Source organism: Zootoca vivipara, chromosome 10 (genome assembly GCF_965207765.1).
Source record: "Zootoca vivipara chromosome 10, rZooViv2.hap1.1, whole genome shotgun sequence".
In the NCBI taxonomy this organism is placed as follows: domain Eukaryota; kingdom Metazoa; phylum Chordata; class Lepidosauria; order Squamata; family Lacertidae; genus Zootoca; species Zootoca vivipara.
Genome location: NC_142593.1, coordinates 46359185 through 46381554, shown reverse-complemented (window position 1 = coordinate 46381554; position 22370 = coordinate 46359185). Strand labels below are relative to the sequence as shown.

The window sequence follows — 22370 nt, the reverse complement described above, 5'->3', positions numbered from 1 at the left end:
GTCATTCGAACGTTCGGTTATGTAATAGGACTACAATGCCCAGGAGCCATCGCGAAAGCGATGTTATTGTTGATGCCGCACCTATTTACAGTATTTTTTAGTTACAGTACAGGTAGGTAGCCGTGTTGGTCTGCCGTAGTCGAAACAGTATTAAAAAATTCATTGGTCTCTAAGGTGCTACTGGGAGGATTTTTTTTACAGTATTTATATTTGGTTTACTACGGCTGCAGCAGCCCTAAGCACGCTTACTTGAGTGTAAGCCCCATTTGAAGTGAAAGTGGCTTGCTTTTAAAGTGTGCACAGAGTAGCCATCTTTTCATAAATGCTTGAGTTGACATTCCAGCATTGCCGGGGGTTGGACTAGATGACCTTTGGGGATGCCTTCCAACTTTACAGTTCTAGGATTGCACTGTGAGGCTGCAATCCTATACCCATTTAACCTGGCAAGGCAGCAAGCCTTGCGTGACATGCATGGGAGACTGCGCTGCTATTCCTTACTTTCAAGCTGAATGCCAAAAAAGTGCATCTTTAGCAAAAGCTAAAGATTTGTGTGGCAAGAGCATATTTATATTTTAAAAAACATGCCTTATTGTTGCTGGGGAGCAGGGACGCATATGGCAGCCCATTGGTTTTGTTTGTTTAACCTTTAGCAAAGCAGAAACGCGTTTCAAAGCTCTTTCCACTGCAAGGTACTACAACTCCCAGAAGTCATTGCGGCAGCCGGGAGAACGTTGGCCCGGGCGGGTGGAGCGCGCGAGCTTCTGTTGCTGAGATTTCCGGAGCTGCGGGGACCCGGGCTTCGCTGCGATCGGTGTTGCAACCGGCACTGCAGCACAAGGCGCGGGAGCCAGGAAAGTGGAGGGATCAGGCACCCCAGCTCTCGGTGCATCATCGCGTCCGAGCGCCATGCACAGGTAAAGGCGGATAGGTAGGGGAGCGGATGCAGAGAAATATCAAGGGCGAGCAGATCCCGCCGAAAGCTTAAGGAAGCTTGCGCGCGCTTTTGCCTTTCCTTCCTCCGCTAGGTTCTTCCAGTTAAAGGCTGCAGCCGTCCACACACAGGGTAGAGTAGTCCAGCTGCAAAGTGTAAGCCTGCACCCATAGGATGCATAGAATCGGGCTGCAATTCATTTGCGAATTGCACCATCCCGCCCACACTCTGCTATTTCTGTAAACATGTTAGTTTCTCTAGATTGATAGCATCCATAAACATCCCTGTTTAAAGTCCTGTCGTTCTCTGCAGTCTGCAAGTGCATAAAAGCTAGTCTGGGTAGAGTGCTACTGGTCACAGTTCAGAGCTGTTACATTGCCACTGAGTGCCAAAGCTTGGTCAGGTTTTTTAAAACAACAACAAATGTTTATCTGTACCTAAAGCTTAATGTTTGTGTGGCTTCTCTGTGTGCTTTCCTTCTCCCCCTTTCTTACACACCAGTGGAAAATGTGCATGTGGGAATCTGCTCAGCAAAAAATAATAATAATTAGGAACAGATTGTCGGGGACCCGCTAACCCTAGAAATTAATAGATGGTAGGATTTTGATGATCTGGGATGTGAAGGGAGAAATATCAGAGGAATACCTAAGCTAGCTCATGCAAAGCAACCTGGCCAAGCTAGGGCCATTAAGAAACAATACAAGGCCATTGGCAATGCAAGAGAACTGCCCTCCCCCCTGCCCTGAGTTGTGAAGAGGGGTGGGTGGGTTGGAAGGTTGCCAGGGTTACTGTGTGTTTGAGGTGACAGGGGAAAGGGAGCAAGTGGTTTTGGGAAGAAGGCTGGGATCCATATTGGGCAGGCTGGCTGCAGGCTGGCTTGGAGAGATGCCTTGGATTGGTCTCCAGGGCTGCACTGCTGTGGGGTACAAGCCTCTCTTGAAATGACCATGCTGTGAAATCTGAACTCCCTCCATGCAGACTGGAGGTATAAATAGGTGAATAAACTCTATTTCTTGAAGCTACAACAGTCTCTGCCGTGTCTCAATTCTCCAAAGGACCACGAACCCTGGGTGAGTGCCTGGAACCATATGGGCTCTTGCCACAGTGAGGCACTCGACTTTTGTAACAATACAAAAATACTTTGTGTGTGTGTCAGAGATCGCAGAACACCTGTTTAAGGTGTCTGTGCAGTAGCTGTATGCACAAACCCTTGATTCCATATCTTCAGGGACTACATGTTATGGGGATCATGCATACATGTATGTTGGTGTGTGCTATCATATGTTACCTCCTGTGTGAAATGAAATGGATGTTCTAATGCACTCAGACCTACTCCACAATTGCATGGGATGCTATGTTATACTGAGTCATCCATTTTAGTTTCTACTGCATGGGTAGGCAAACTAAAGCCCGGGGGCTGGATCCAGCCCAATCGCCTTCTAAATCCGGCCCGCGGATGGTCCGGGAATCAGCTTGTTTTTACTTGAGTGGAATGTGTCCTTTTATTTAAAATGCATCTCTGGGTTATTTGTGGGGCATAGGAATTCATCCCCCCCCCCCAATAATATAGTCCGCCCCCCCCACAAGGTCTGAGGGACAGTGGACCGGCCCCCTGCTGAAAAAGTTTGCTGACCTACTGCAACAGGCAACAATTCTCTAAAGTTCTCAAGCGCAAGCTTTTCTCAGTCCTGCATCCTGAAGTCCCCTTAGCTGGAGATGCCGGGGATTGAACTCAGAAACATCCAGAGTTAAAGTCCATATTGCACCACTGACACATCCCTCTCTCATCCATCTATGATTTCTATCCAGCAACTCAGTCAATGCAAGGGTTGTTCTTGAGACATGTGAAACTAGTTATCAAAAGGCAAAAAGGGTGATTCCCTCCTACTCAAACCAAGTCCAACTATTGACTTGCTAGCTGAATGACATATCGTGCAGTATTCAATGGGGTTTTTTGTGTGTGTGTTTTGTGAGCAGGCAGCCTAACAGTTTTTCACAAGGGCGTAGCCAGGATCAAAACTAGGGGGGGGCAAGCCATGATCATTCAGGGGCGGGGCCACAAAGTGGGAACGTGGGCGGGGCTACAGGGCCAGCTGGCCTGACAACATAGTGGTGGCGGCAGCGGCGGCAGCGGCCACCTTGTGCTTCTGGGGCTGGCAACGGCGGCGGCTACCCTGCTTGGCTGGAGAGGACGGGAGGGTCGGGCAGGCAAGAGGGGGTGAGAGGGTGGGCGAGGGCAAGGCAAGGCACGGCCGCAGTCATGACGGCTCCAAGGCGTTGCTGCATATCAGCATAATATTTCAACCATGTTGTGGGTTCAAGCCCCACCTTAGGAAAAAATTCCTGCATTGCAGGGGGTTGGACTAGATGACCCTTGTGGTCCCTTCCGACTACAATTCTATGATTCTATTGATATATTGCCATAGCATATGCATCATTCTGCTTTCTTGAATTGTCCTACTCCTAGGCATAGCAGCCAACTCCTAGAGGCCTAGGTGCCTCCCCCCCAAAAAAGAAATTACTGGTAAATACTGTATTTTAAAGAGTCATCCCCCCCCCATGTTGATGGGCTTTCTATGTGGGGCTTATCTGCCCCCCCCCAGTATTTTATTGAGGATGGAAGAGGGAGGAAAGGAAGGAAGAAATAGAGAGAGGGATAACTCACATTTGTGGGTGCCTCTGGGTGACGCTGTGATGCTAGAACTCTGCAGCAAGAGGAAGATACCGGTACACCTGTACAGGAGCCTTGTAAGCAGCTTTCTCTCTGCTTGATTTACAGCAGGCACGTCCAACAGGTAGATTGTGATCTACCAGTAGATCACTGGATGTCTGTGGTAGATCACTGCTAGATCACTGGCACCCCTAAAAAAGCTCACCCAAATTTTTCCTCCTCCCTAAAAAAAGCTGAACTATGACCTGAAGCCCTAAACAAAAATGGGCCTCCCTCCCTCCTAAAAGAAGCTCAACAAGTTTGACCTAAACCCCCCAAAACAGGGCTTCCCTTCCTTAAAAAAACTCAACAGCTTTGACCAAAAGCGGGTAGATCACTCCCAGTTTTTAACTCTGTGAGTAGATCAGAGTCTCTTGGGAGGTGGCCACCCCTGATTTACAGTATACAGATGCAGGAGGAGGGGCAGACTGGAACACCAATGCTTTTTATAAACATCACTGTGTCTATCAAAGCTACAGCCCCCCCCCCCCCTTCTTATTCACTTCCTTTTAGCCTTGCAGGGCCACCTTAGTCAAATTGAATCCTCTGCACCCTCATTAAATCGCCAATAGAACTGTTAATGCGATCCCTGAATGCCCATTAACAACTCTCACTGAATTACAATAGGGTGAATAGGGTGGACCTTGCCTGAAGGGATATTCTGCTCCATTGTCTTAACTGCTTAAGTACTGGTAGCCACTTTGCTTTATTTATTTGATGTGTTTTTGTTACAGCTGTGTTCCCGCCCCCAGCAAGTGGAGAGCTGCTCTTGCTAAAGCAAAGCCCTTTCCACTTCAGTTTTTGGAGGGGCAAAGTATTGGTTATGGTCTGTAAAATACAATAATTTTTTGCTTCTAGGGGGGACAGCTGCCCCCTCCTGCCCCCCCCTGTCTACACCCATGGTTTTTCAGGCTGTCTAGGACATGTGTTGGGACGTGGGTGGTGCTGTGGGTTAAACCACAGAGCCCCTAGGGCTTGCCGATCAGAAGGTTGGTGCTTCGAATCCCTGCATAGATGCCAAGTCTCCTGTTTTCCGCGGGAAACCCCCAGATTTTAATCCGTTTCCCCGCTGTTATCCCAAATAGGAAAAAAATCCTGTAAATCCCCCGATTTCCTACCTGCTAGGGAGGCTCCTTCTGCGCATGTCTGCGTAGAAGCGACTTCCCGTGCCGCACCGCTGCTGATCCCGGATTTTTCAACGGGAGACTTGGCAGCTATGAATCCCTGTGATGGGGTGAGCTCCTATTGCTCGGCCCCAGCACCTGCCAACCTAGCAGTTCGAAAGCATGTCAAAGTGCAAGTAGATAAATAGGTACCGCTACAGCGGGAAGGTAAACGGTGTTTCCATGTGCTGCTCTGGTTTGCCAGAAGCGGCTTTGTCATGCTGGCCACATGACCTGGAAGCTGTACCCCGGCTCCCTCAGCCAATAACGCGAGATGAGTGCCGCAACCCCAGAGTCGGTCACGACTGGACCTAATGGTCAGGGGTCCCTTTACCTTTAGGTGTAAGCAACCTGTCTAGTTTCATACAGTTCTTAAAAATTGATCCCTATTATCTGCCTCCCCCCCACCATCTCGGCCAGTCCCTCTGGTACAGCCAGCTTGCATGAGCAGTAAAGTCCTCATTGCTGAAGAGCAAAAAAGAGGACACATTTTAAATACAGAAGCTGTGATATATTGCTGAGGGGCAGGAGAAGAGAAGAGGAAAGCAAGTCTTCAGCCACCAGTCTGTGTCTCATCCAGAAAGAGAGGACATATCCTGGAAAAAGAGGATACATAGCATCCCTACGATTAATACCTGAAATATTTGACGACCATGGCTGGAATGTGTGACCACTAGCTTCCAGGAGAAGACCACATTTCCCTTTCATGCAATTTCTGTGTCTGGGCCTTTCTTGCAGGAGACATCTCCAGGAAATTCCGGATTCAGGCAGCAACGTCACCGCTGGTTTCACATGGGGATGGGATGCCAGCAAGACTTCGGAGCTGCTCTCGGGCATGGGAGTGTCTGTTCTTAAGGATAAGCTAGGCAATGAGAACACCCCCCAGGAACTGCTCATGTGCGTGGGACCCCCCACAAAACGGCAGAAAGTGAAGGAAAAGGAATTTACTATTGCCCGCAGACCTAGACTGCTTCGAGAGGCAGGAGCAGGTAAAATATAATAACAACAGTACATATTCAAGATATAGTTACGGTAATTGATAATGTTAAAGATTAAATGGATGCAAACTTTTCTAAATAAATAAAAAAGTTGTTCTCTCTATATATATTTTGTTAATTGCATTACATCTAATGTTTTAAAGTGTGTTTTTATTATTATTTTTAAAGGAAGGCTTTAAATTACTTTATGTCGACTGCTTTTGATTAAGCAGTATACTGTATAAAGGTAAAGGGACCCCTGGCCATTAGGTCCAGTCATGTCCGACTCTGGGGTTATGGGCTCATCGCGTGTTATTGGCCGAGGGAGCCGGCGTACAGCTTCCAGGTCATGTGGCCAGCATGACAAAGCCACTTCTGGCAAACCAGAGCAGTGCACAGAAACGCCATTTACCTTCCCGCTGTAGCGGTACCTATTTATCTACTTGCACTTTGACGTGCTTTCGAACTGCTAGGTTGGCAGGAGCAGGGACCAAGCAGCAGGAGCTCACCCCGTCGCAGGGATTTGAACCGCCAATAAATCTTAAATACAGAGCCCTTGGATATATATTTTTTATTTAAAAAAATAGGCTAAGGAGTGTAGGAGAACTTCACAGTTTGTGTGTTTTAACAGTATGAAATGTCTTGATTTTAAAGCTTGTAGCCTTAATAGCAGTGTCCCCATTTACATTTTAAGTGTGGTATCTGTTTTCCAAAACCTCTGCACACAGGAGTTTCTTGGGATTCGTTGCCTGACGAACTGCTTCTGGGAATTTTCTCCTATCTGTCCTTGACTGATCTGCTGAAAGTTCCCCAGGTTTGCCGGAGGTGGCATCGCCTTTCGTAAGTGCTGTCTGAATTCTAAACTCGTATTATTTATATTTGAATTTGAACTTAATAATAATAATAATAATAATAATAATGCACAAGTCAGTACAGAGTGACTGACTGGGATTGCTGCTAGCTGGTAGGGAATGCTTGCAGGGGCTGAGTCCCAAGAATATCTGTTGGGACCGCCGGTTCCCCATCTCAGCTTTAGTGCATGAAAGAGGGCGTGCTCAGTATGGAAACAAAAACTCTAGAACTCAACCAGAATGGGAGCGCTGTGATCCATCAGAAGTTTTAAGCAGTGAAGTGGAAGCCAGAGCTTTTCTATCAGAATTAGGCTGCAATCCTTAAACTAGGGAATAAACCCCAATAGACACAACGAGGCTCAACTTCTGAGTAAATATGAAGAGGGTGCTGATTCAAGAGCTTGCTTATGGCAACTTCTGCCGAAGCTTCCAGTTTGTTTTCTAACGACCCCACAATTTTCCTCCTTTAGGATTGACGAGTCGCTCTGGCAGACTCTCGACCTTGCAGGAAAGAATCTGCGGCCAGGTGTGATTGGCCATCTGCTGCCATTGGGTATAACTGCCTTCCGTTGTCCAAGGTCCTGTGTTGGCAACCCTTTGTTCAAAACAAGCAGGTAATGCTGTTCCAATGCCTCCTTTCCCCCCATTTTCTTGCCTTGTATTCAGGCCTGTGCTATCTACTCTCTTGCAACATAATAGTAGTTATATTTCACCATACCAGGAGCCTTAAGAGAGCATGTTTACATTTTGACACTGAGAACCAGTGTAGCATTTTGTGTTGGATGTGGCTGTAAAAAAACACCCATTCAGACCTGGATCTCTCTTTGTGTGGGTGTTGGGAGAGCGATTGTCTCTCAGCCTAACCTGCCTTGACCATTTTGGTTATGATTAACCACTTTTATATCCTGCCTTTTCTCCAAATAGCTCAACACAGCATACACTGAGTTCTCCCCACCCCTTCCATTTTATCCTCACAAACAGCCCTGCGAGGTAGGTTAAGCTGGGAGATAGTGACTGGCCCAAGGTCACCAGGGAGCTTCATGGACTGGTTGAATCTTCCTGGCCTTTGTCCCAAACTCTTGACTACTGCACCACATTAACTGATGTTTCTAGATTAATGATATTTCAATATTATTATGCATTAGCTTGCTGGGAGGCACATTTTGAATCTTTTCAGTGTGGACCCCACATTGCTTTATGCAGCAAAATGAGATCAGGTGAAGTCCTGAGATCAGGATTCTGTATTCTACACAGAAGAATACACCACTTCAGGTTGCAAAGAGGGTGTGTGTGTCTTCTTTTTTTTATTATATTTTTAAATTGCATTCTAAAACTCATTTTGCTTTTCCCCATCTCCCTGCTCCTCCCATTCTTTTGTAGACCTCTTCGGGTACAGCATCTAGACCTGTCGAATTGTACAATAAAAGTTGGAGATCTCCAAAGTATTCTGTGCAGGTGTCAGGAGCTACAGAACCTCAGCTTGGAAGGGCTTGAGCTTTCTGATGATATAATTAAGTGAGTGAGCAAAAAAACAATATTTTAACCTTTTTGCACAAGTAGACCTTACCAAATGAAATCTGTGTTCTCGGGATTTGCTGCATTTCAGGCACACAAGAGTTAACAGATGAAACCCCCAAAAAAACCCGGAAGCATACAAGAATGTGGACAAAAAAAGAGGAGAAATGTATTTCAAAGATGCTAAAACAATGGAATAGTTTATTGTTGAATGTACCCGACACATTTTGGCAATAATGGCTTATTGTCTCACTTGTGTACAAACTGATCCCAAAACCTGTGTTCCAAAAATTCTTGCAGGGCCAAAACCTTTCAAATTTTTGAAAAAGCCAAACTTAGGAAATTGTAGTTAGCTTAAACTATGGTTTGTTAAGGAGTTAGGATCATAAACCATAGTTTTATGGTTAGAGTTCCTCTGAGGACATTCCCATCTCTTCCTCACTGTTGTGCTCAGGTAATGGAGGAGATTAGAGCATGAGAGCTCATAGTTCATTACTGTAGCACTAAACTGCCTTATGTAGAACTCAACCAGTGTCTGCCTGTATCAGGTGGGCAACTATTTCTCTGTTGAGCACTACATTCACTTAGGGATACTCTTTAGAAGGGGGGAAGTCAGAGCCAAAGGTGAATGGGGCACCCTCTTTCTGCAACCCTGTCTTTTCACCTGCTCCTTCCTCTGTACCCAGCAAGCTGCCAGGCCAGAGAAAGATCACACTCGCAGATATGAACTGACAGCTTGCAGAGGGCTTTGGAAATATTCTGGTTTCAGAACATTGTAGTTGATGCTTAAAAATGTTTCCATGTGAAGGAGTGCAGTGTGGACATTGGAAGGTATATAAATCTGCCTCTTGCAGTTTCCCCTTCTGCTCCCTAAGGGCTGCAGGTGCTGGTGTGGAGACTGGCTTTGTGAACAGACAGGCAGTTTAATGTCTTATTTCTTCTCACCTTTCAGAAATATAGCACACAACCCCCGTTTGGTGCAACTAAACCTGTCTGGATGCTCTGGGTTCTCTGCAGAAGCCTTGGAGACAATGCTGGACAGTTGCCCCAGGTAGTAAAAGTTCATTGACTTATGCAAGAAGCAACAGTAGATTTAGCACTGGCAAGATGCGAACAAACTGGATATGTTTGCAAAAACTCTTAACCAAGATATCTGCTTGAGAGGGAAATGCATGCAACATGCTGTGCTTGTTTCTATTTTCACTGTGCTGATGTTCTGCTGAGCCATAAAATGCATTTTAAATAGTTTTGTATATAGACTGGTCCTGATTATTTCTGCAGTGTTTTCTGTGAATTTTATTTCTGCAAATTAGCTTTCGCTCGACCTGTTTGTTCCTTTAAAAATCAGATTTATTAAAGGTTTTCAACATATAATACAATATACAGTGGTACCTCGCTAGACGAATGCCCTGCTAGACGAATTTTTTGCTAGACAAATGAGTTTTGCGATCGGAGGTTGCCTCGTAAGACGATGAGGTTTTCTATGGTCGCCGCTTCGTCTTGCGAAGCGTGGCCAGGCCATAAAAACCTCTGATCACAAAACCTACAGGGTATTCCTCTAGCGAAAGGGGAACCAGCTGTAGCATTGGAAGAAGGCAAAGGAAGATGACCTGTCAGCGCCTGTCAGCTGATCTTCCTTTGCCTTCTTTCCGCGCAGCAGCTGGTTCCCCTTTGTGTTCCGCTGGTCTCTGCCGGTTGCCGCGAGCAGTGAGGGGCAACTGGCAGAGACCAGCAGAACACAAAGGGGAACTAGCGCGGGAAGAAGGGGGCGAAGCGGAGGAACGATCTGTTCCTCTGCTTCCCTGCCACCGCCTAGCCCAACAGAGCGGCATTTGATAGGGCTTCCGAACCCCTGTCAGATGCCGGCTCTGTCGGGCGGGGGGGGGGGGAGAGGAACGAAGGAAGGAAGAGAAAGCTGCCCTTTCTCTTCCTTTGTTTCTCTCCCCGTGCTGGCGACAGCAAGGACAGATCCTGGGGTTCAGTGCTTCTCCGAACCCCGGAATCTGTGCACGCTCAGCAGCAGGGGGAGAGGAACAAAGGACATTTCCTCTTTCTTTTTTGGAGGGAAAAAGTGCATCTTATCGAACGAAAAATACAGTAAACCAAACAAAGCTAACATCTAAAAATAATAAAAAGGAAAAGATGAGGGGACACCCACCCAACTTGTTTGTTCTGAATTGTCTTTTAAAGTAGACACTTAGTTCTGATTAGGCTTGTTCATTCACTTTCTTCTTGGTAATGAACATTTCATCCACTTATTGGTAGGAACAAATTAGCCCATTTTTCTGTAAGCTTAAGAGCAAATGCAGCTTTAACATCTGGTATTACTGGGGCAAGAGGGATTCTCATTTGCCTTAACAACATGACAGTGTCCTGGAACATAGGAGGCAGCTTTATACATAGCCAGGCAGTTTATCCATATAGATCAATACTACCTACACTGACTGTTAGCAGCTGTCCAGAATATCAGACTGGTCCCCCTCCCAACCTTCCTTGAAGATGTTGAGGCTTGGTCCTTCTGAAAGCCCACAAGCAGGACAAGAAAGTGATAGCCCTCTCCTTTTGTTTGTATGCAACGATTTGGAGATATGCATGCTGCCTATGATCCTAGAGGTGAAAAACCATCCTGAATAATAGCCCTTGACAGCTTTCTCCTCCATGTCTCGTGTCCTTTTTAAGCCATCAGATTCGTGGTCATCAACATGTCTTGCGACAGTGAATTCTGTACCTTCATTATGTGCGGGAAACACTTTCTACCGATAAACTTTGTTGTATAAACCTGGGTTTTTGTGTGTGTGTTTTTTTAAAAAAACCGTTAGTTAAGATTTCCATTTATGTTTTGTTGGGGTTTTTGTTTCTTTCCAGCACCTAGAACAGGCATCCCCAAACTTCAGCCCTCCAGATGTTTTGGACTACAATTCCCATCTTCCCCAACAACTGGTCCTGTTAGCTAGGGATCATGGGAGTTGTAGGCCAAAACATCTGGAGGGCCACAGTTTGGGGGTGCCTGACCTAGAAAATGGATAGTGAAGCTGCGTCCCTCCAGCCTTTTTCTGGATTACAGTTTCCACCATCCCTGACCATTAGCCTTGCTGGCTGGGCCTGATGGGAGTTGGGAGTCCAAGAACATCTTATCTGGAAGGCCACAAATCCCCCACCATAATAAACAAATAATAAATGAACATGTGTCTTGAAAGTAATGTTTTCTCAACTTGTACACAGGTTGGAAGAGCTGAACTTGGCCTGGTGTGACTTCACAGTTGATCACGTGAAAGCAGCAGTCAGCCACATTTCTCCAACGGTAACACATCTGAACCTCAGTGGATACAGGCAGAATCTACTGATGCCAGGTGAGAGGCCAATTTCGGCTTGAATCCAGCTTGCTCGAGTAACCTACCATCCACACTTGGAAGCCTGCTGTGGGAATAACTCTATTCTGTTACAGTAAATTTTGGAAATGAAGCAAACTTGCTAGAAGGAACGTTTAAGATAATATGAAATGTATGCCTACAGCTGCAGGAATGAGAGTGCTGAACTGCGTAACTTTTTAAGGCATTTTTATCTCTAGGCAAAGACTGCTGCTTGTTAATGTGTGATGACCAGATTGTATTTGACTTTTCATTTCAGATATCAAAACATTAACTGAGAGGTGTTCCCGTATAGTCCATTTAGATTTAAGGTAAGAATTTGAGTGTTAACAACACACACACACACACCACCCCATAGCTGTGTCTCTGAAGTCCTGTGCTAAGGAATAAATGAAGGCCACCAACACAAGGATTCCTGCTAGTGCGATGGGACTTTCCTGTACCCTCCCCTGATTTGCTCCAGAGGGTTGGGGAACCCATAGAACGAATTTATGGGTTATGCAGCGGGCGGAGGGGGAGAATGTTCCACTGCGCAAAAGTAGAAATCCTTGCACCAACAAAATGTTTACATAGCGCTACTTTCGGTACAGCTCAATAGTACTACAGTCGTACCTTGGATCTCGAACACCTTGCAGCTCAAACGTTTTGGCTCCCGGACACCGCAAACCCAGAAGTGAGTGTTCCGGTTTGCGAACGTTTTTTGGAAGCCCGACGTGGCTTCTGATTGAGTGCAGGAAGCTCCTGCAGCCAATCGGAAGCTGCGCCTTGGTTGTCAAACAATTTCAGAAGTCAAATGGGCTCCGGAACGGATTCCATTTGATAACCAAGCTACGACTGTATTTTGAGTCAAATCATGTACCACGTCTGAGTAGCAGAAGAGGCTAAGGCAGGCATCCCCAAACTTCAGCCCTCCAGATGTTTTGGACTACAGTTCCCATCATCCCTGACCACTGGTCCTCTTAGCTAGGGATCATGGGAGTTGTAGGCCAAAACATCTGGAGGACCGCAGTTTGGGGGTGCCTGGGCTAAGGGCTGCATGGACTTGGGGTTCAACCCACAATGGTCTATATGTCAAAGTGGGTGTGCACATTTAAAATAACATTTTGTTTTGGTAATGTCCAGATTTACAGCAGGGGGTCCATGGGGAGTGATCGGTAAAAACCTGTTTTTCCCCAAATTAATTTTCTTTTAAAGAAAGAAAGAAGAAAGAAAGAAAGAAAGAAAGAAAGAAAGAAAGAAAGAAAGAAAGAAAGAAAGAAAGAAAGAAAGAAAGAAAGAAAGAAAGAAAGGACAGATTTGTGAGGCCACAAAAAACACATTGGCTTTCCAGAAGGAGAAGGGAAGCAAATGCCTGCAAGTTCCTATGTGAGATTGGGAGAGGTGGCCAGTGCAACTGTTTCTAAGCAGGTAGCGAGTGCCAGTCTTGCTGCTCAAACAAAGCAACTGTGGACCTTCTCTTCTCCCAAGGAAATCTCCTATTTCCATCATCTCCCCAAAATCTGCATGAGAGCATACACAACATGAGGAACTTTTAAATGGGGATTATTTTGGACGTAGGAAGTGCCTTCTTGTGCTGCCCACTTGCTCCAAGCCACCTATGAGAGGTTGCCCTTTAATGATGGGGTGCCCTCCATAAAACGTCAGCTCCCATGGACCTCCTTTCTTCCACGCAGTCTCCATAAATTCAGTTTCTGTATAGAGTCTGGCTATAAAAGTACTTGGGATAACTGGAAACTAGTCTGAAGAACTAGGATTGTGTTGAATATGTTCCTTTATTTTTCTACTAGCCTTCCAAGCTTAAATATGCAGAGGTTGGAGTTCTTAAATCAGTTGCTGTTTTTCATTACAGTGACAGTGTTATGTTGAAGTCGGATTGCTTTCAGTATTTCCACCATCTGGCATCTCTTGAACACCTGGGTCTTAGTCGATGCTATCAGATACCTCCTGCAGCCCTACTGTGAGTAATGTTAACTACTTCAAATCAATAAAAGCAGAAGGTGTTATTCAACTAAGTTTTACTTTGAGTAGACCCAGTGAAAATAGTCTGCTCCAGTCTGAGGATTACTCCACTATGTACCAGGCCTTCTGCATGAAAGACCGCAAACATGGACTGCAACTCCCAATCAGCCCCAGCCAGTTTGATCAATGGTCAGGGATGGGAACTGTAGTCCAACATCTTAAATCAGATACCCGTTTCAGAGTCTGTTGTGGCACTGTGAGTAGGATCACATATGCCTCTGCGCCCCACACCCCCAATTTCCAGGTATCCATCCTTTCATGCAAGCCATATCTGCTCCCCGCCCCCCCCCCCACAATATTTGCACTCTCTCTTTGCTAACTTATCAGGGACATCTCACCATTGAAAGGGCTGCTCATCACCTTAAATCTTTTCTGCCAACGTTTAGTGGCAGAAATGCCTGTTGCACCACACCTTTCCATGCGTTGTTTTGTTTGCAACCCTATATCTTAAATCTGCGTAGATACTGTATGTAGAAGACTGTGTTATTAAGGAACATGTAACAAGTTAATAAAAGGGTGTCCATAGGCCTCTTATGAGTGCATACCGTAAGTGCGTTCTGCCATTATTTAGTATAGTGGTAACCAGTTCTCGTTGTTGGCATGTCGTCCTCCAAATTTCCACTTCGTTAGCAAAGCCCAAACCACAAGGTACATATTCATCGGTCTGCATGCCTTGTAATATTGTTCGACAGATGGGTGTTGGAGTTTTGTAGCTTTGCTACCCTGTGAACCGCCTCCTGTTATGTGACAACCAGAAATCTCGGTTTCTGCCTAAGGGGCTTCTTGTTCATTTTAAGAGGGGAGGAGAATGAATATTCATCTCTCAGTAACATATATATTAACCAAGCTGGTTACAAGGAATGGGGATGCTACAGAGCAGGGTGGGTTTGGGGTATCTTGCCATCCTCCCGTCTTTCTTTGTGTTTGGCACAGTATGACATGTGCTGCTGTACCCTTAATCCAACCCCCAAGATCACAAACCCCAGACACACTGCAAAGCATTTGTTTGGGCGAGAACCCCCTTCTCATGCAACCCATTCTGTCACCTGGTAGTAAAATGGACCTTAGGCAAGGATGGTTAGGGGCACAGCCTTTGCTGCCCCTCTGTATTTCAGATCTGACAAATTGCATTATCCAGTTTCCTGTGGTTCTGTTCACTTAGCTTTCCTTTCTTTCTTTTGTTATAGTGAACTTGGTGACATAGCCACACTCAAAACACTCCAGGTTTTTGGAATAGTGACGGCCAGCTCCCTTCAACTCTTGAAGGCAACACTTCCTCGCCTAAAGATCAACGCTTCCCATTTTACACCTATTGCAAGGCCCACCATTGGCTGTAAAAGGAACGAACAGATTTGGGGAATCCAATGCAGATTGAGCTTGAAAAGTCCAGTCGGTTTTTAAAATGGCTTGAAAGACATTTTTAGCTACTAGCAAGAGCAGTGGTGCATCCTCGAAGGTCGAGTTCATAGGTTGCGTTTTAATCTTGTTTTATTTTGTGACACACGCTCCAGCCCACAACTTTGTAAAATGGACTTAAATCAGTTTGTGTGCAAGTGCTGTCAATCATACTTCTGCTGAAGTGTATCAAAACACGCTAATTATGTACAAATAGTTGACATTAAGCAACATGAACCCCATGCTTTTTGAAACACTATTGAAAAACAAGCTAAGTGTGATTTTTAAATATTAAAACGCTCAAAAATTTTATATACTGTTTCAGCTCTATAGCTAAACTACCCCTGCGGCAATCTATCAATGGCCTCACACAAAACTGGACTCTTGTAAGAAGGCGGCTTCAAGTTCTTGGAACTAGTCATACCTCTGGTTACGTTCGCTGCGGGTTGCGTACATCACAGGTTACAAGTGCCGGAACAGGTTACTTTCGGGTTCGGCGATCCGCACATGCGCAGACGCACTGAATGACGTCACGCTCATGCGCAGAAGCGCCGAATCGTGCGGCAAGCATGCGTAGATTCGGCGCTTCAGGTTGCATACTGCTCTGGATGTGTATGGGGCTCCAGAACGGATCCCGTTCGCATCCAGAGGTACTATTCCCCTCTTTTCTGGTTGAGATGATATATTGATCTGAGCTGGAGAATATTTGGAGGGGGGTGGGGGTAGTCTGTAGTTCTAACTGGCGCTAGCATCGTGTTCAACCTTTTTCTCTGTGTGGATAGTTAACTGAAGCCAACTTTGTAGGAGAGCTGTGCACACAATCCCAATATAGTCTTCGGTGAAAGAATAGCAGGCTCTGTTAAATAAAATGGAAAGTAATGATGGAAGGCCTTTAAAACCATGTGAGATGAAACTTTACTGGCAAGGATCTGAATATGTACTTTGAAGTTCATGCTTGGAACAAGGCATTTAGCTGGACTCTTATTCAAAGCACCACTGAGATTTATCTTGCTCACTCCTCACTCATCCTTTGAAGTGTAATATCTAACCTGTCAAATAGCCAACACTACTGCTCTTCTTGATTAAGAGATGAGTTAGTGCTGTGTTCACTCTTCATATGCTTTATAATTCCTCAGAATGTGTTTACCTGTTTCCTAAATTCACAGCTAGACGGGGGCTATTTAAATCTTAATCAGTGTTCAGTGATGGCAGTTGATAATCACATCATAGAAGAAAAATTCTTCCGCAATTGCACAGATACATGGCTGCTCCCTTTCCCTGCCTCCAAAATGAATAATGAAGATGCAGGAGGTAAAACTGAAAAGCAGTGGGCAGTGTTTGCATTTTCTTTAAGATCTATTTGTTCTCCCCAATCTAGACCAATCTGTGTAGAATACTTTTAATTGTATACTTTATTCTGACAATTGAGGAAGAATCACTATAGGGGTTGTTTCCCCACACACACTTGTAGCACTGGCAAGTACATAATCTCAGTAGTAAAAGCAACTTTCACATTTAAGATAGTGTTGTTAGGATTCATAAGGAACTGCATAGGTTTGTGTTTTTACCTTGTATTTTCATGTTGTGAACTGCTGTGAAATCTGCAGATGAAGGACAGTATTATATCTATATCTGTATCTGTATCTATATCCATATATCCATATATCCATATATGGCAAGAACATTCTGATAACAAGTATTGGAGATTTACATCTGAAGAAGTCTTTAAGCATCAGAGACACATAAAATACTTCCAAAACACTAGCTCGCCTTTATTATATTAATTACTATCCACCTCATACATTATTTCTCAGTAAAACCAAATATCAACGCCTTTATTTTTAGTAAGATGTGGAATCCTGGTTAAAATATTAACAGGAACACTTTAGTCCAGTCCAGGATGCTAGAATTAGACCATTTTAGGAGGGGATATGTTGGCTTTCATATTTGCACACATTTCACATATAAAATTGCCTTATCAGCTCCCTTAACACCAAACAATTTATATAGAAATACACCTTTAAATAGCTTGAATTGTCTTTCTAAAGATTGTCTCGTTTTTATGAACATTCTTCACCCTCTGTTCCCATTAGAGCCAAAGTACATGTTAAGCTGTGAGACCTGTGATTGAGCTGGATTTGTGTGTGTGTGCATTTTTTAAGCACACCGAATATAGCCATGGTGGTGGGGAGCTGCTAATTAGAGCAGTGCAACAGGGGACCAGCACTGCAACTGCCCACACCGCTTTCACATGCTATATCCTACTTTGCAGGGCAAAAGGGGTGGTGGGGGGGGAGAGAGAAAGAGATGAGCCTGTACTGTAACCTGTATTTCCCCATTACTTGGAACCAGATTTGTTGTATCTAGTCATCAGAACAGAGTGGATCCACTTCACAAGCAAACAACTTGGAAGGGTGGTGCTAGAACAAATGTTCTTATACCAGGCAGCACTCCTTTCCAAAGATTTCTTTTTTAAAAACTAGAGGGGAGATAAGAGGTCAAAAAGCACCCCCACAGACATAGGAAAGTGCCCACGATTTGTAGCAGGAAATGCTTTAAGCATAATCTGACGCCACACTCTCAGGTCCACAGGTACTTTTCAATGGGTACTATCCCCACTCCCCATAATAAGGATTTTTTTGGCATGGGGGGGGGTGTTGGCTGAAAGAGGAGCAGTTGATAAAGTGAGCTTATTGGGGGTGTACCCTGAACTTTAAAAACAAACAAACCCACACCTTATGAATTTATAAATGTTTGATACAGACACTCAAAAAAGTCTAGTACAATGCTTGCCTGTCACAAACCAAGACCAGTAGAGGGCACCCAGGAACACTTCATATGTGCAATAATAGTATAGTTATTTATTTTGTTATCTGTGCAAATTCACATTTCAGATCAACCCGAAGGACAGCTATTGTTTGATCCTTTTTCCATTTGAAGGTCTGCATTACATTTAAACTACTGTATTGTTTTTGGCTAATAGGTTTGAGCAAGTAATTGCCCTTGCTTACAACTTTGTAAGTTTCTTGCCTAAGTACTTGTCTTTACATAAAACACTTTAAAGACTTCATCACTTTGGCACAGTAGAAGATAATGGAGTATTTTATTTTGAGAGTCATGATCTATTTGCCTCATGGGTACAGAATCCCTACAAAGCCCTACTTCCCCATCCTTTCACTTGATGTGTATTGGCAGTGGGACTGAACACTGGGGAAACACGGGGTATGTGCATATGTAGGGGAAGGCTCTGGTGAGGCTTATCAGAATTTTCCAAGTACTGTACAGGCATTAGCCCCATGGTGTGGGTCGATCATGCTCCAAGTTTAGCCATTTTTAAAATTTAGATTGAGAAGTTCATAAAACAGTTGCAATCTCAGTGGACTAATTTCACAGCTTTCTCCATTTCAAATTATTACTGCACCTTTTCACATTCTGTGGTTACTATTCCTCATCTTAAACTGATTTACTTGGAAGCAAGTTCCACTGAATTCAGTAGACCCCCACTACATTTCCAAACAACCTGTAAAGCCCCAGCTGTACCAATACAGATCACTGAATACTTCGACTGATGTGAAATTTTGTACAATACATATTTTAAGTGGGAGCTTTCAAGACTCTGTTAAGTTCTTCACAGTGCAGTTTAAGGAGCTAGTATAATGGCCTGACTTTTTCTTTTCCTAAAAGGTGGCCTTGTAAAATTTACTAACACCATCTTTTCAAAACTGCGTCTGAACTTTAAGACATAAGGTTATTTGAACTTCTTATTGTGTACTTTAAACAGGCCTCATCATTTACCTGACTCACACCGAGGGTTCATTACCACTATTTAAAATGTAAACAGTGAATGCATTGGGCAGTATTCTCACAAAACTGCACTGTGCATGGGTTTAGTAGCGTCAACCAATAAACTACACAATACACTACTGAATACAGTATTTGCAGATAATCATATGGCTAATTCAAAGAAACAATGGTGAGTAGTCAGCTCTTAAGTCACAGTTCTGACTTGTAATGCCTTATCTACATAGCAAAAGAACAGGAGTTCCAGCAATGTGAAATTTGCTCAAATTGGTCACAATCATGTACCTTTAAAAAACATTCAATACAGGCTGCATTGAAAAATGAGTACTTTTCAAAACGTCCAAGTATTTCCTCACTACACAAGTGGAGTCCGTCCACCCCCACCCCCACCCCCCCGTTGTACCCATTTCATAAAGCATGCAGTGTCTTACAAACACCTGCATTTTAAAAAGGAATGGTATGTATTTTCACTAATTAGCCCTGGTAAACTGAGGACTTATTTGTGCGGGAAGGGGTGGCAGAAAAGCATCCTTCTGACGTGGCTGGGAGCCTTTGTAATTTGCCTCGTCACGTGGCTATGCCATTGCTCACGCTCTCCCCCAGCATGGAGTACAGGAACGTCTCCATTCTGGTCTACTCCTGGGTCATAACTCAGAGGCCCAATCAGGAACACAGACAGTGCCGAGTTAAATAAATGGAAGTTCAAGACTGAGTGCCAAAAATCATCACCATATGCTTTCTGGTGGGGAAATTTATCACAAATCTACCATAACACATTTTTCAAAACACAGTTGAAACTGTTGGCAAGCCAAATTTTCAACAGATAGTGGGGATAATCTCAAGTGAGTTTTATTCTTGCTATTGAACAGGTGGACAACCTGTGGCCCTCCATATGTTACTGGTCCCAGCCAGGGCTGGTGGAAGTTGCAGTCCAGCAACATCTGGAAAGCCATAGGTTCCTCATATAGAAAGTAGGCACAACATCAAACTGGTGAGGTTGAGGAGCTTAGACACAAAATGCTGGGTTTATGGTACTGAACTGTAGAAAAACTAAAGCAATGAAAACCATTACAATCAAACATGACCAATCAGAAAAGTAAAATTATTGGATGTATACAAAAGGGTTACTTTTGGGTAGCTAAATTCAAACACTGACCTAACCTTTTTGCTCAATTACTTTTAACATAATTTGCTTTCAGAAACCAATGAAATACATATTGGGGGGGGGGAATCAAGGCATTTTGCAGAATCAGTACTAGATAGCTACTACAGAACTGTACAGTTTATTAATACCAATTTGTTCCAAGCCCTGCCTTAGGTTTTAAAGTATCCTGCCAGGTTTATTAAGATTTTGAAGAGTCGCGACTTTGCTGGCTTCACAAACACTGGTTTTCCAAGAATTACTCATCCAAAAGGAATGAAAAGCCGTTTCAATTGTTGCTTCCCAACGTCTGTCTATATAAAAGAGCAAGTTTCACATTTGAAATGAGGCAGCATCCCTTCTTTGAAGTGAGTAGTTCAAACTTTTTCTTCATTCGTCTAGCAAAACAGTACGCAGTGCATCTTCTGTATTGATCAATATTGACGCTATTGCTCCATCATTAAATTCAAATGAAGTTCCTCCATCTACAACCATACAGGCATCCCAGCAACGAGAGCGAATGCAAACTCTGAAAATACATTTAAAGAACACTACTACAGACCTACAAATCAAGCGAACAGTTTGATTTACAATGGGAGCTGGAAGGAATACACTATTTTACAAACGTCATGCTTGATTTTAATCATTATTAGTCTCTACACTATTGGAAGTAAAATCAGGTCATACCTACTTAACCAATTAAAAGTGAAAATCCTTTCACTGGTATGCTAGTTTTAAGATCTCATCTGTCAAATGACACCTACTCAGCTGCCGTTTAACCAACAGCAAAATACACATACTATGACAGAACCATATTCCACAAATGTGCATTTGATCCTGGTAACTTAACTTTAAACTTTTCTTTTTGGAGAGGGGGTGCTGTTGAAGAGCTTAATTCTTCAGGATGTTTAGAAATGAAAGCAGTATTAAATAAAGTTTCCAACCGTTGAGGGATTCATGACTTGTTCACATACATGTACATGCATTTTGGGATTAGCAACAGTATTAAACCTGCAGACTGAAGTCCCTCTGAACTAATGCAAAGTAAGATCACACCATGCTGGTTGGGACTGATGGGAGTCTAACAACATCTGGAGGGCCACAGGCTTCCCATCCCTGCTTTAAAACATTAAAATCTAATAATATAATTAATATTCTGTGTTTTGGATGAGGGGAGGGAACCCTGGTGTAAAATCTATTCGTCAGAAACTCCAGGAAAGTATTTTCTGCTTCTCTGTAGCTAAGCTAAGATGAAGGAAAGATAATACTGTCAAAAATATGGGGGGGGGGAGGCAAGATTATAGAGTAAGACTAATGTTAACAGCCCTGCCTTTAGACTTGCTAGGCAGAGCTACCCACTCTAAAATGGCCTTCTCCTTAGATGCAGCGAGACAAGATCTGGCCAACACCATTAGGAAGGAAAGATCCATGTAATGGTATACTATGAGTTAGTATAGATTTAACTTTTAAAACGGTATTTATTCCTCACGATTTCAAAGATGCAATGGGTCCCCTTGATGCTTACTGGATAGCAGCGTCAGTCAAACTGGCAACCATGATTATGATATGGTAAAATGAAATCAAAAACCCATTTCAATCACAGGATTGAAATTAGGATTCCTATTCTCTGAAAAACCGTAGTTAAATATTTTGTCACAATCTTGAATTTAAACCAAACACCTGCAGTCAATACTTACTTTGAAGCAAAACCCCGTTGTCGACTACTTGAAAAAACGCGGTTTGAAATAGGTTCTCGTATACTAAAAAGCATCTTGGGTTCTTCTGGACTATACAGTAGTGATTCATTATATCCACTTGTTACTGAAAGCACACAAATTAGATAATCAGCTTCTGCATGTGTGTGAAGTAAGTTCTCAAATTAGTTGGGCTTTTAATGGCTAGGCTTTTGTTTTTTTAAATAACAAATGGCTTATACTTATATTCTGAAAGATTTGTGAAAATATATTTGCCTGCATCTTCTATTTTCACTCTAATTATGAGGATTTAAAAAACTGTTAGCCTGTCCTATCAAAAAACTGAGTAACATTAGATGTGAAAGCTAAATACATAAAATAATGTCCATTTCTACAATTCTGAAAAACAAAGTCCTGTGCAAAAGTTAAAAGGAAACATATTGCCCATAAGCTCAGAACTATGATAAAGTCAAATATACCTTTCTGTACAAGTTCCTTGTTCAATGGAAGCCTTAAGCTCTCATAACTTTTAGCTGTTGAAAAAAAGGAAGAATTGGACACAAGTCTTCTATTAGATACAATTATCTTTTGCATTTGCTGGTCAACCGTTATGGTGCTGGTAACTCACCAATCTTAAGGATTTCTTCCACAGCCTGATTTGCTACCTTGTTGATATTAAAAGACCTATAAACAGAAATAAAAACAAGGATTTTATTATATTTTTATATGGCTGCCCACCAACAGATGTTCTTTGGGTAGCATACTGAATAATATTAGGTTACAATTAAAATGCAACAACAACTGA

The 22370-nt window shown here is 43.5% G+C and overlaps 2 protein-coding genes across 7 annotated transcripts in view; one reads left to right on the top strand and one right to left on the bottom strand.

Moving 5' to 3' along the window:
- Positions 1–3: 3 nt before the first annotated feature.
- On the top strand, positions 4–15241 carry SKP2 (S-phase kinase associated protein 2). Of its 2 annotated transcripts, XM_088652974.1 has the most exons (11): positions 38–112; positions 690–914; positions 5543–5793; positions 6510–6621; positions 7103–7246; positions 8013–8147; positions 9100–9198; positions 11370–11497; positions 11775–11826; positions 13365–13472; positions 14722–15241. In XM_088652974.1, exons 2-11 carry the CDS (start codon positions 907–909, stop codon positions 14933–14935), a joined length of 1251 nt encoding a protein of 416 aa, XP_088509100.1. In that variant the 5' UTR covers positions 38–112; positions 690–906; the 3' UTR covers positions 14936–15241. The 2 variants fall into 2 exon arrangements, with proteins under 2 accessions (XP_088509101.1, XP_088509100.1); XM_088652975.1 differs by lacking the exon at positions 690–914 and having other exon boundaries at positions 4–112.
- Positions 15242–16677: 1436 nt separating this feature from the next.
- Positions 16678–22370, bottom strand: part of NADK2 (NAD kinase 2, mitochondrial) — a 30376-nt gene continuing 24683 nt past the window's right edge. For all 5 annotated transcript variants that reach the window (XM_035100504.3, XM_035100505.3, XM_088652973.1 and 2 more), the window contains 4 exons: positions 22194–22249; positions 22045–22098; positions 21569–21692; positions 16678–20400 (listed from right to left, as the gene is read on the bottom strand). In XM_035100504.3, coding sequence (XP_034956395.1) covers positions 20262–20400; positions 21569–21692; positions 22045–22098; positions 22194–22249 — 373 coding nt within the window. In that variant the 3' untranslated portion in view covers positions 16678–20261. The remainder of the gene's footprint in view (positions 20401–21568; positions 21693–22044; positions 22099–22193; positions 22250–22370) is intronic.

Excerpts from the sequence above, each read along its gene's own strand:
- SKP2 (XM_088652974.1), top strand. Across the intron at positions 6,622-7,102 it reads CGGAGGTGGCATCGCCTTTC|GATTGACGAGTCGCTCTGGC; the intron begins GTAAGTGCTGTC and ends TTCCTCCTTTAG. Across the intron at positions 7,247-8,012 it reads CCTTTGTTCAAAACAAGCAG|ACCTCTTCGGGTACAGCATC; the intron begins GTAATGCTGTTC and ends ATTCTTTTGTAG.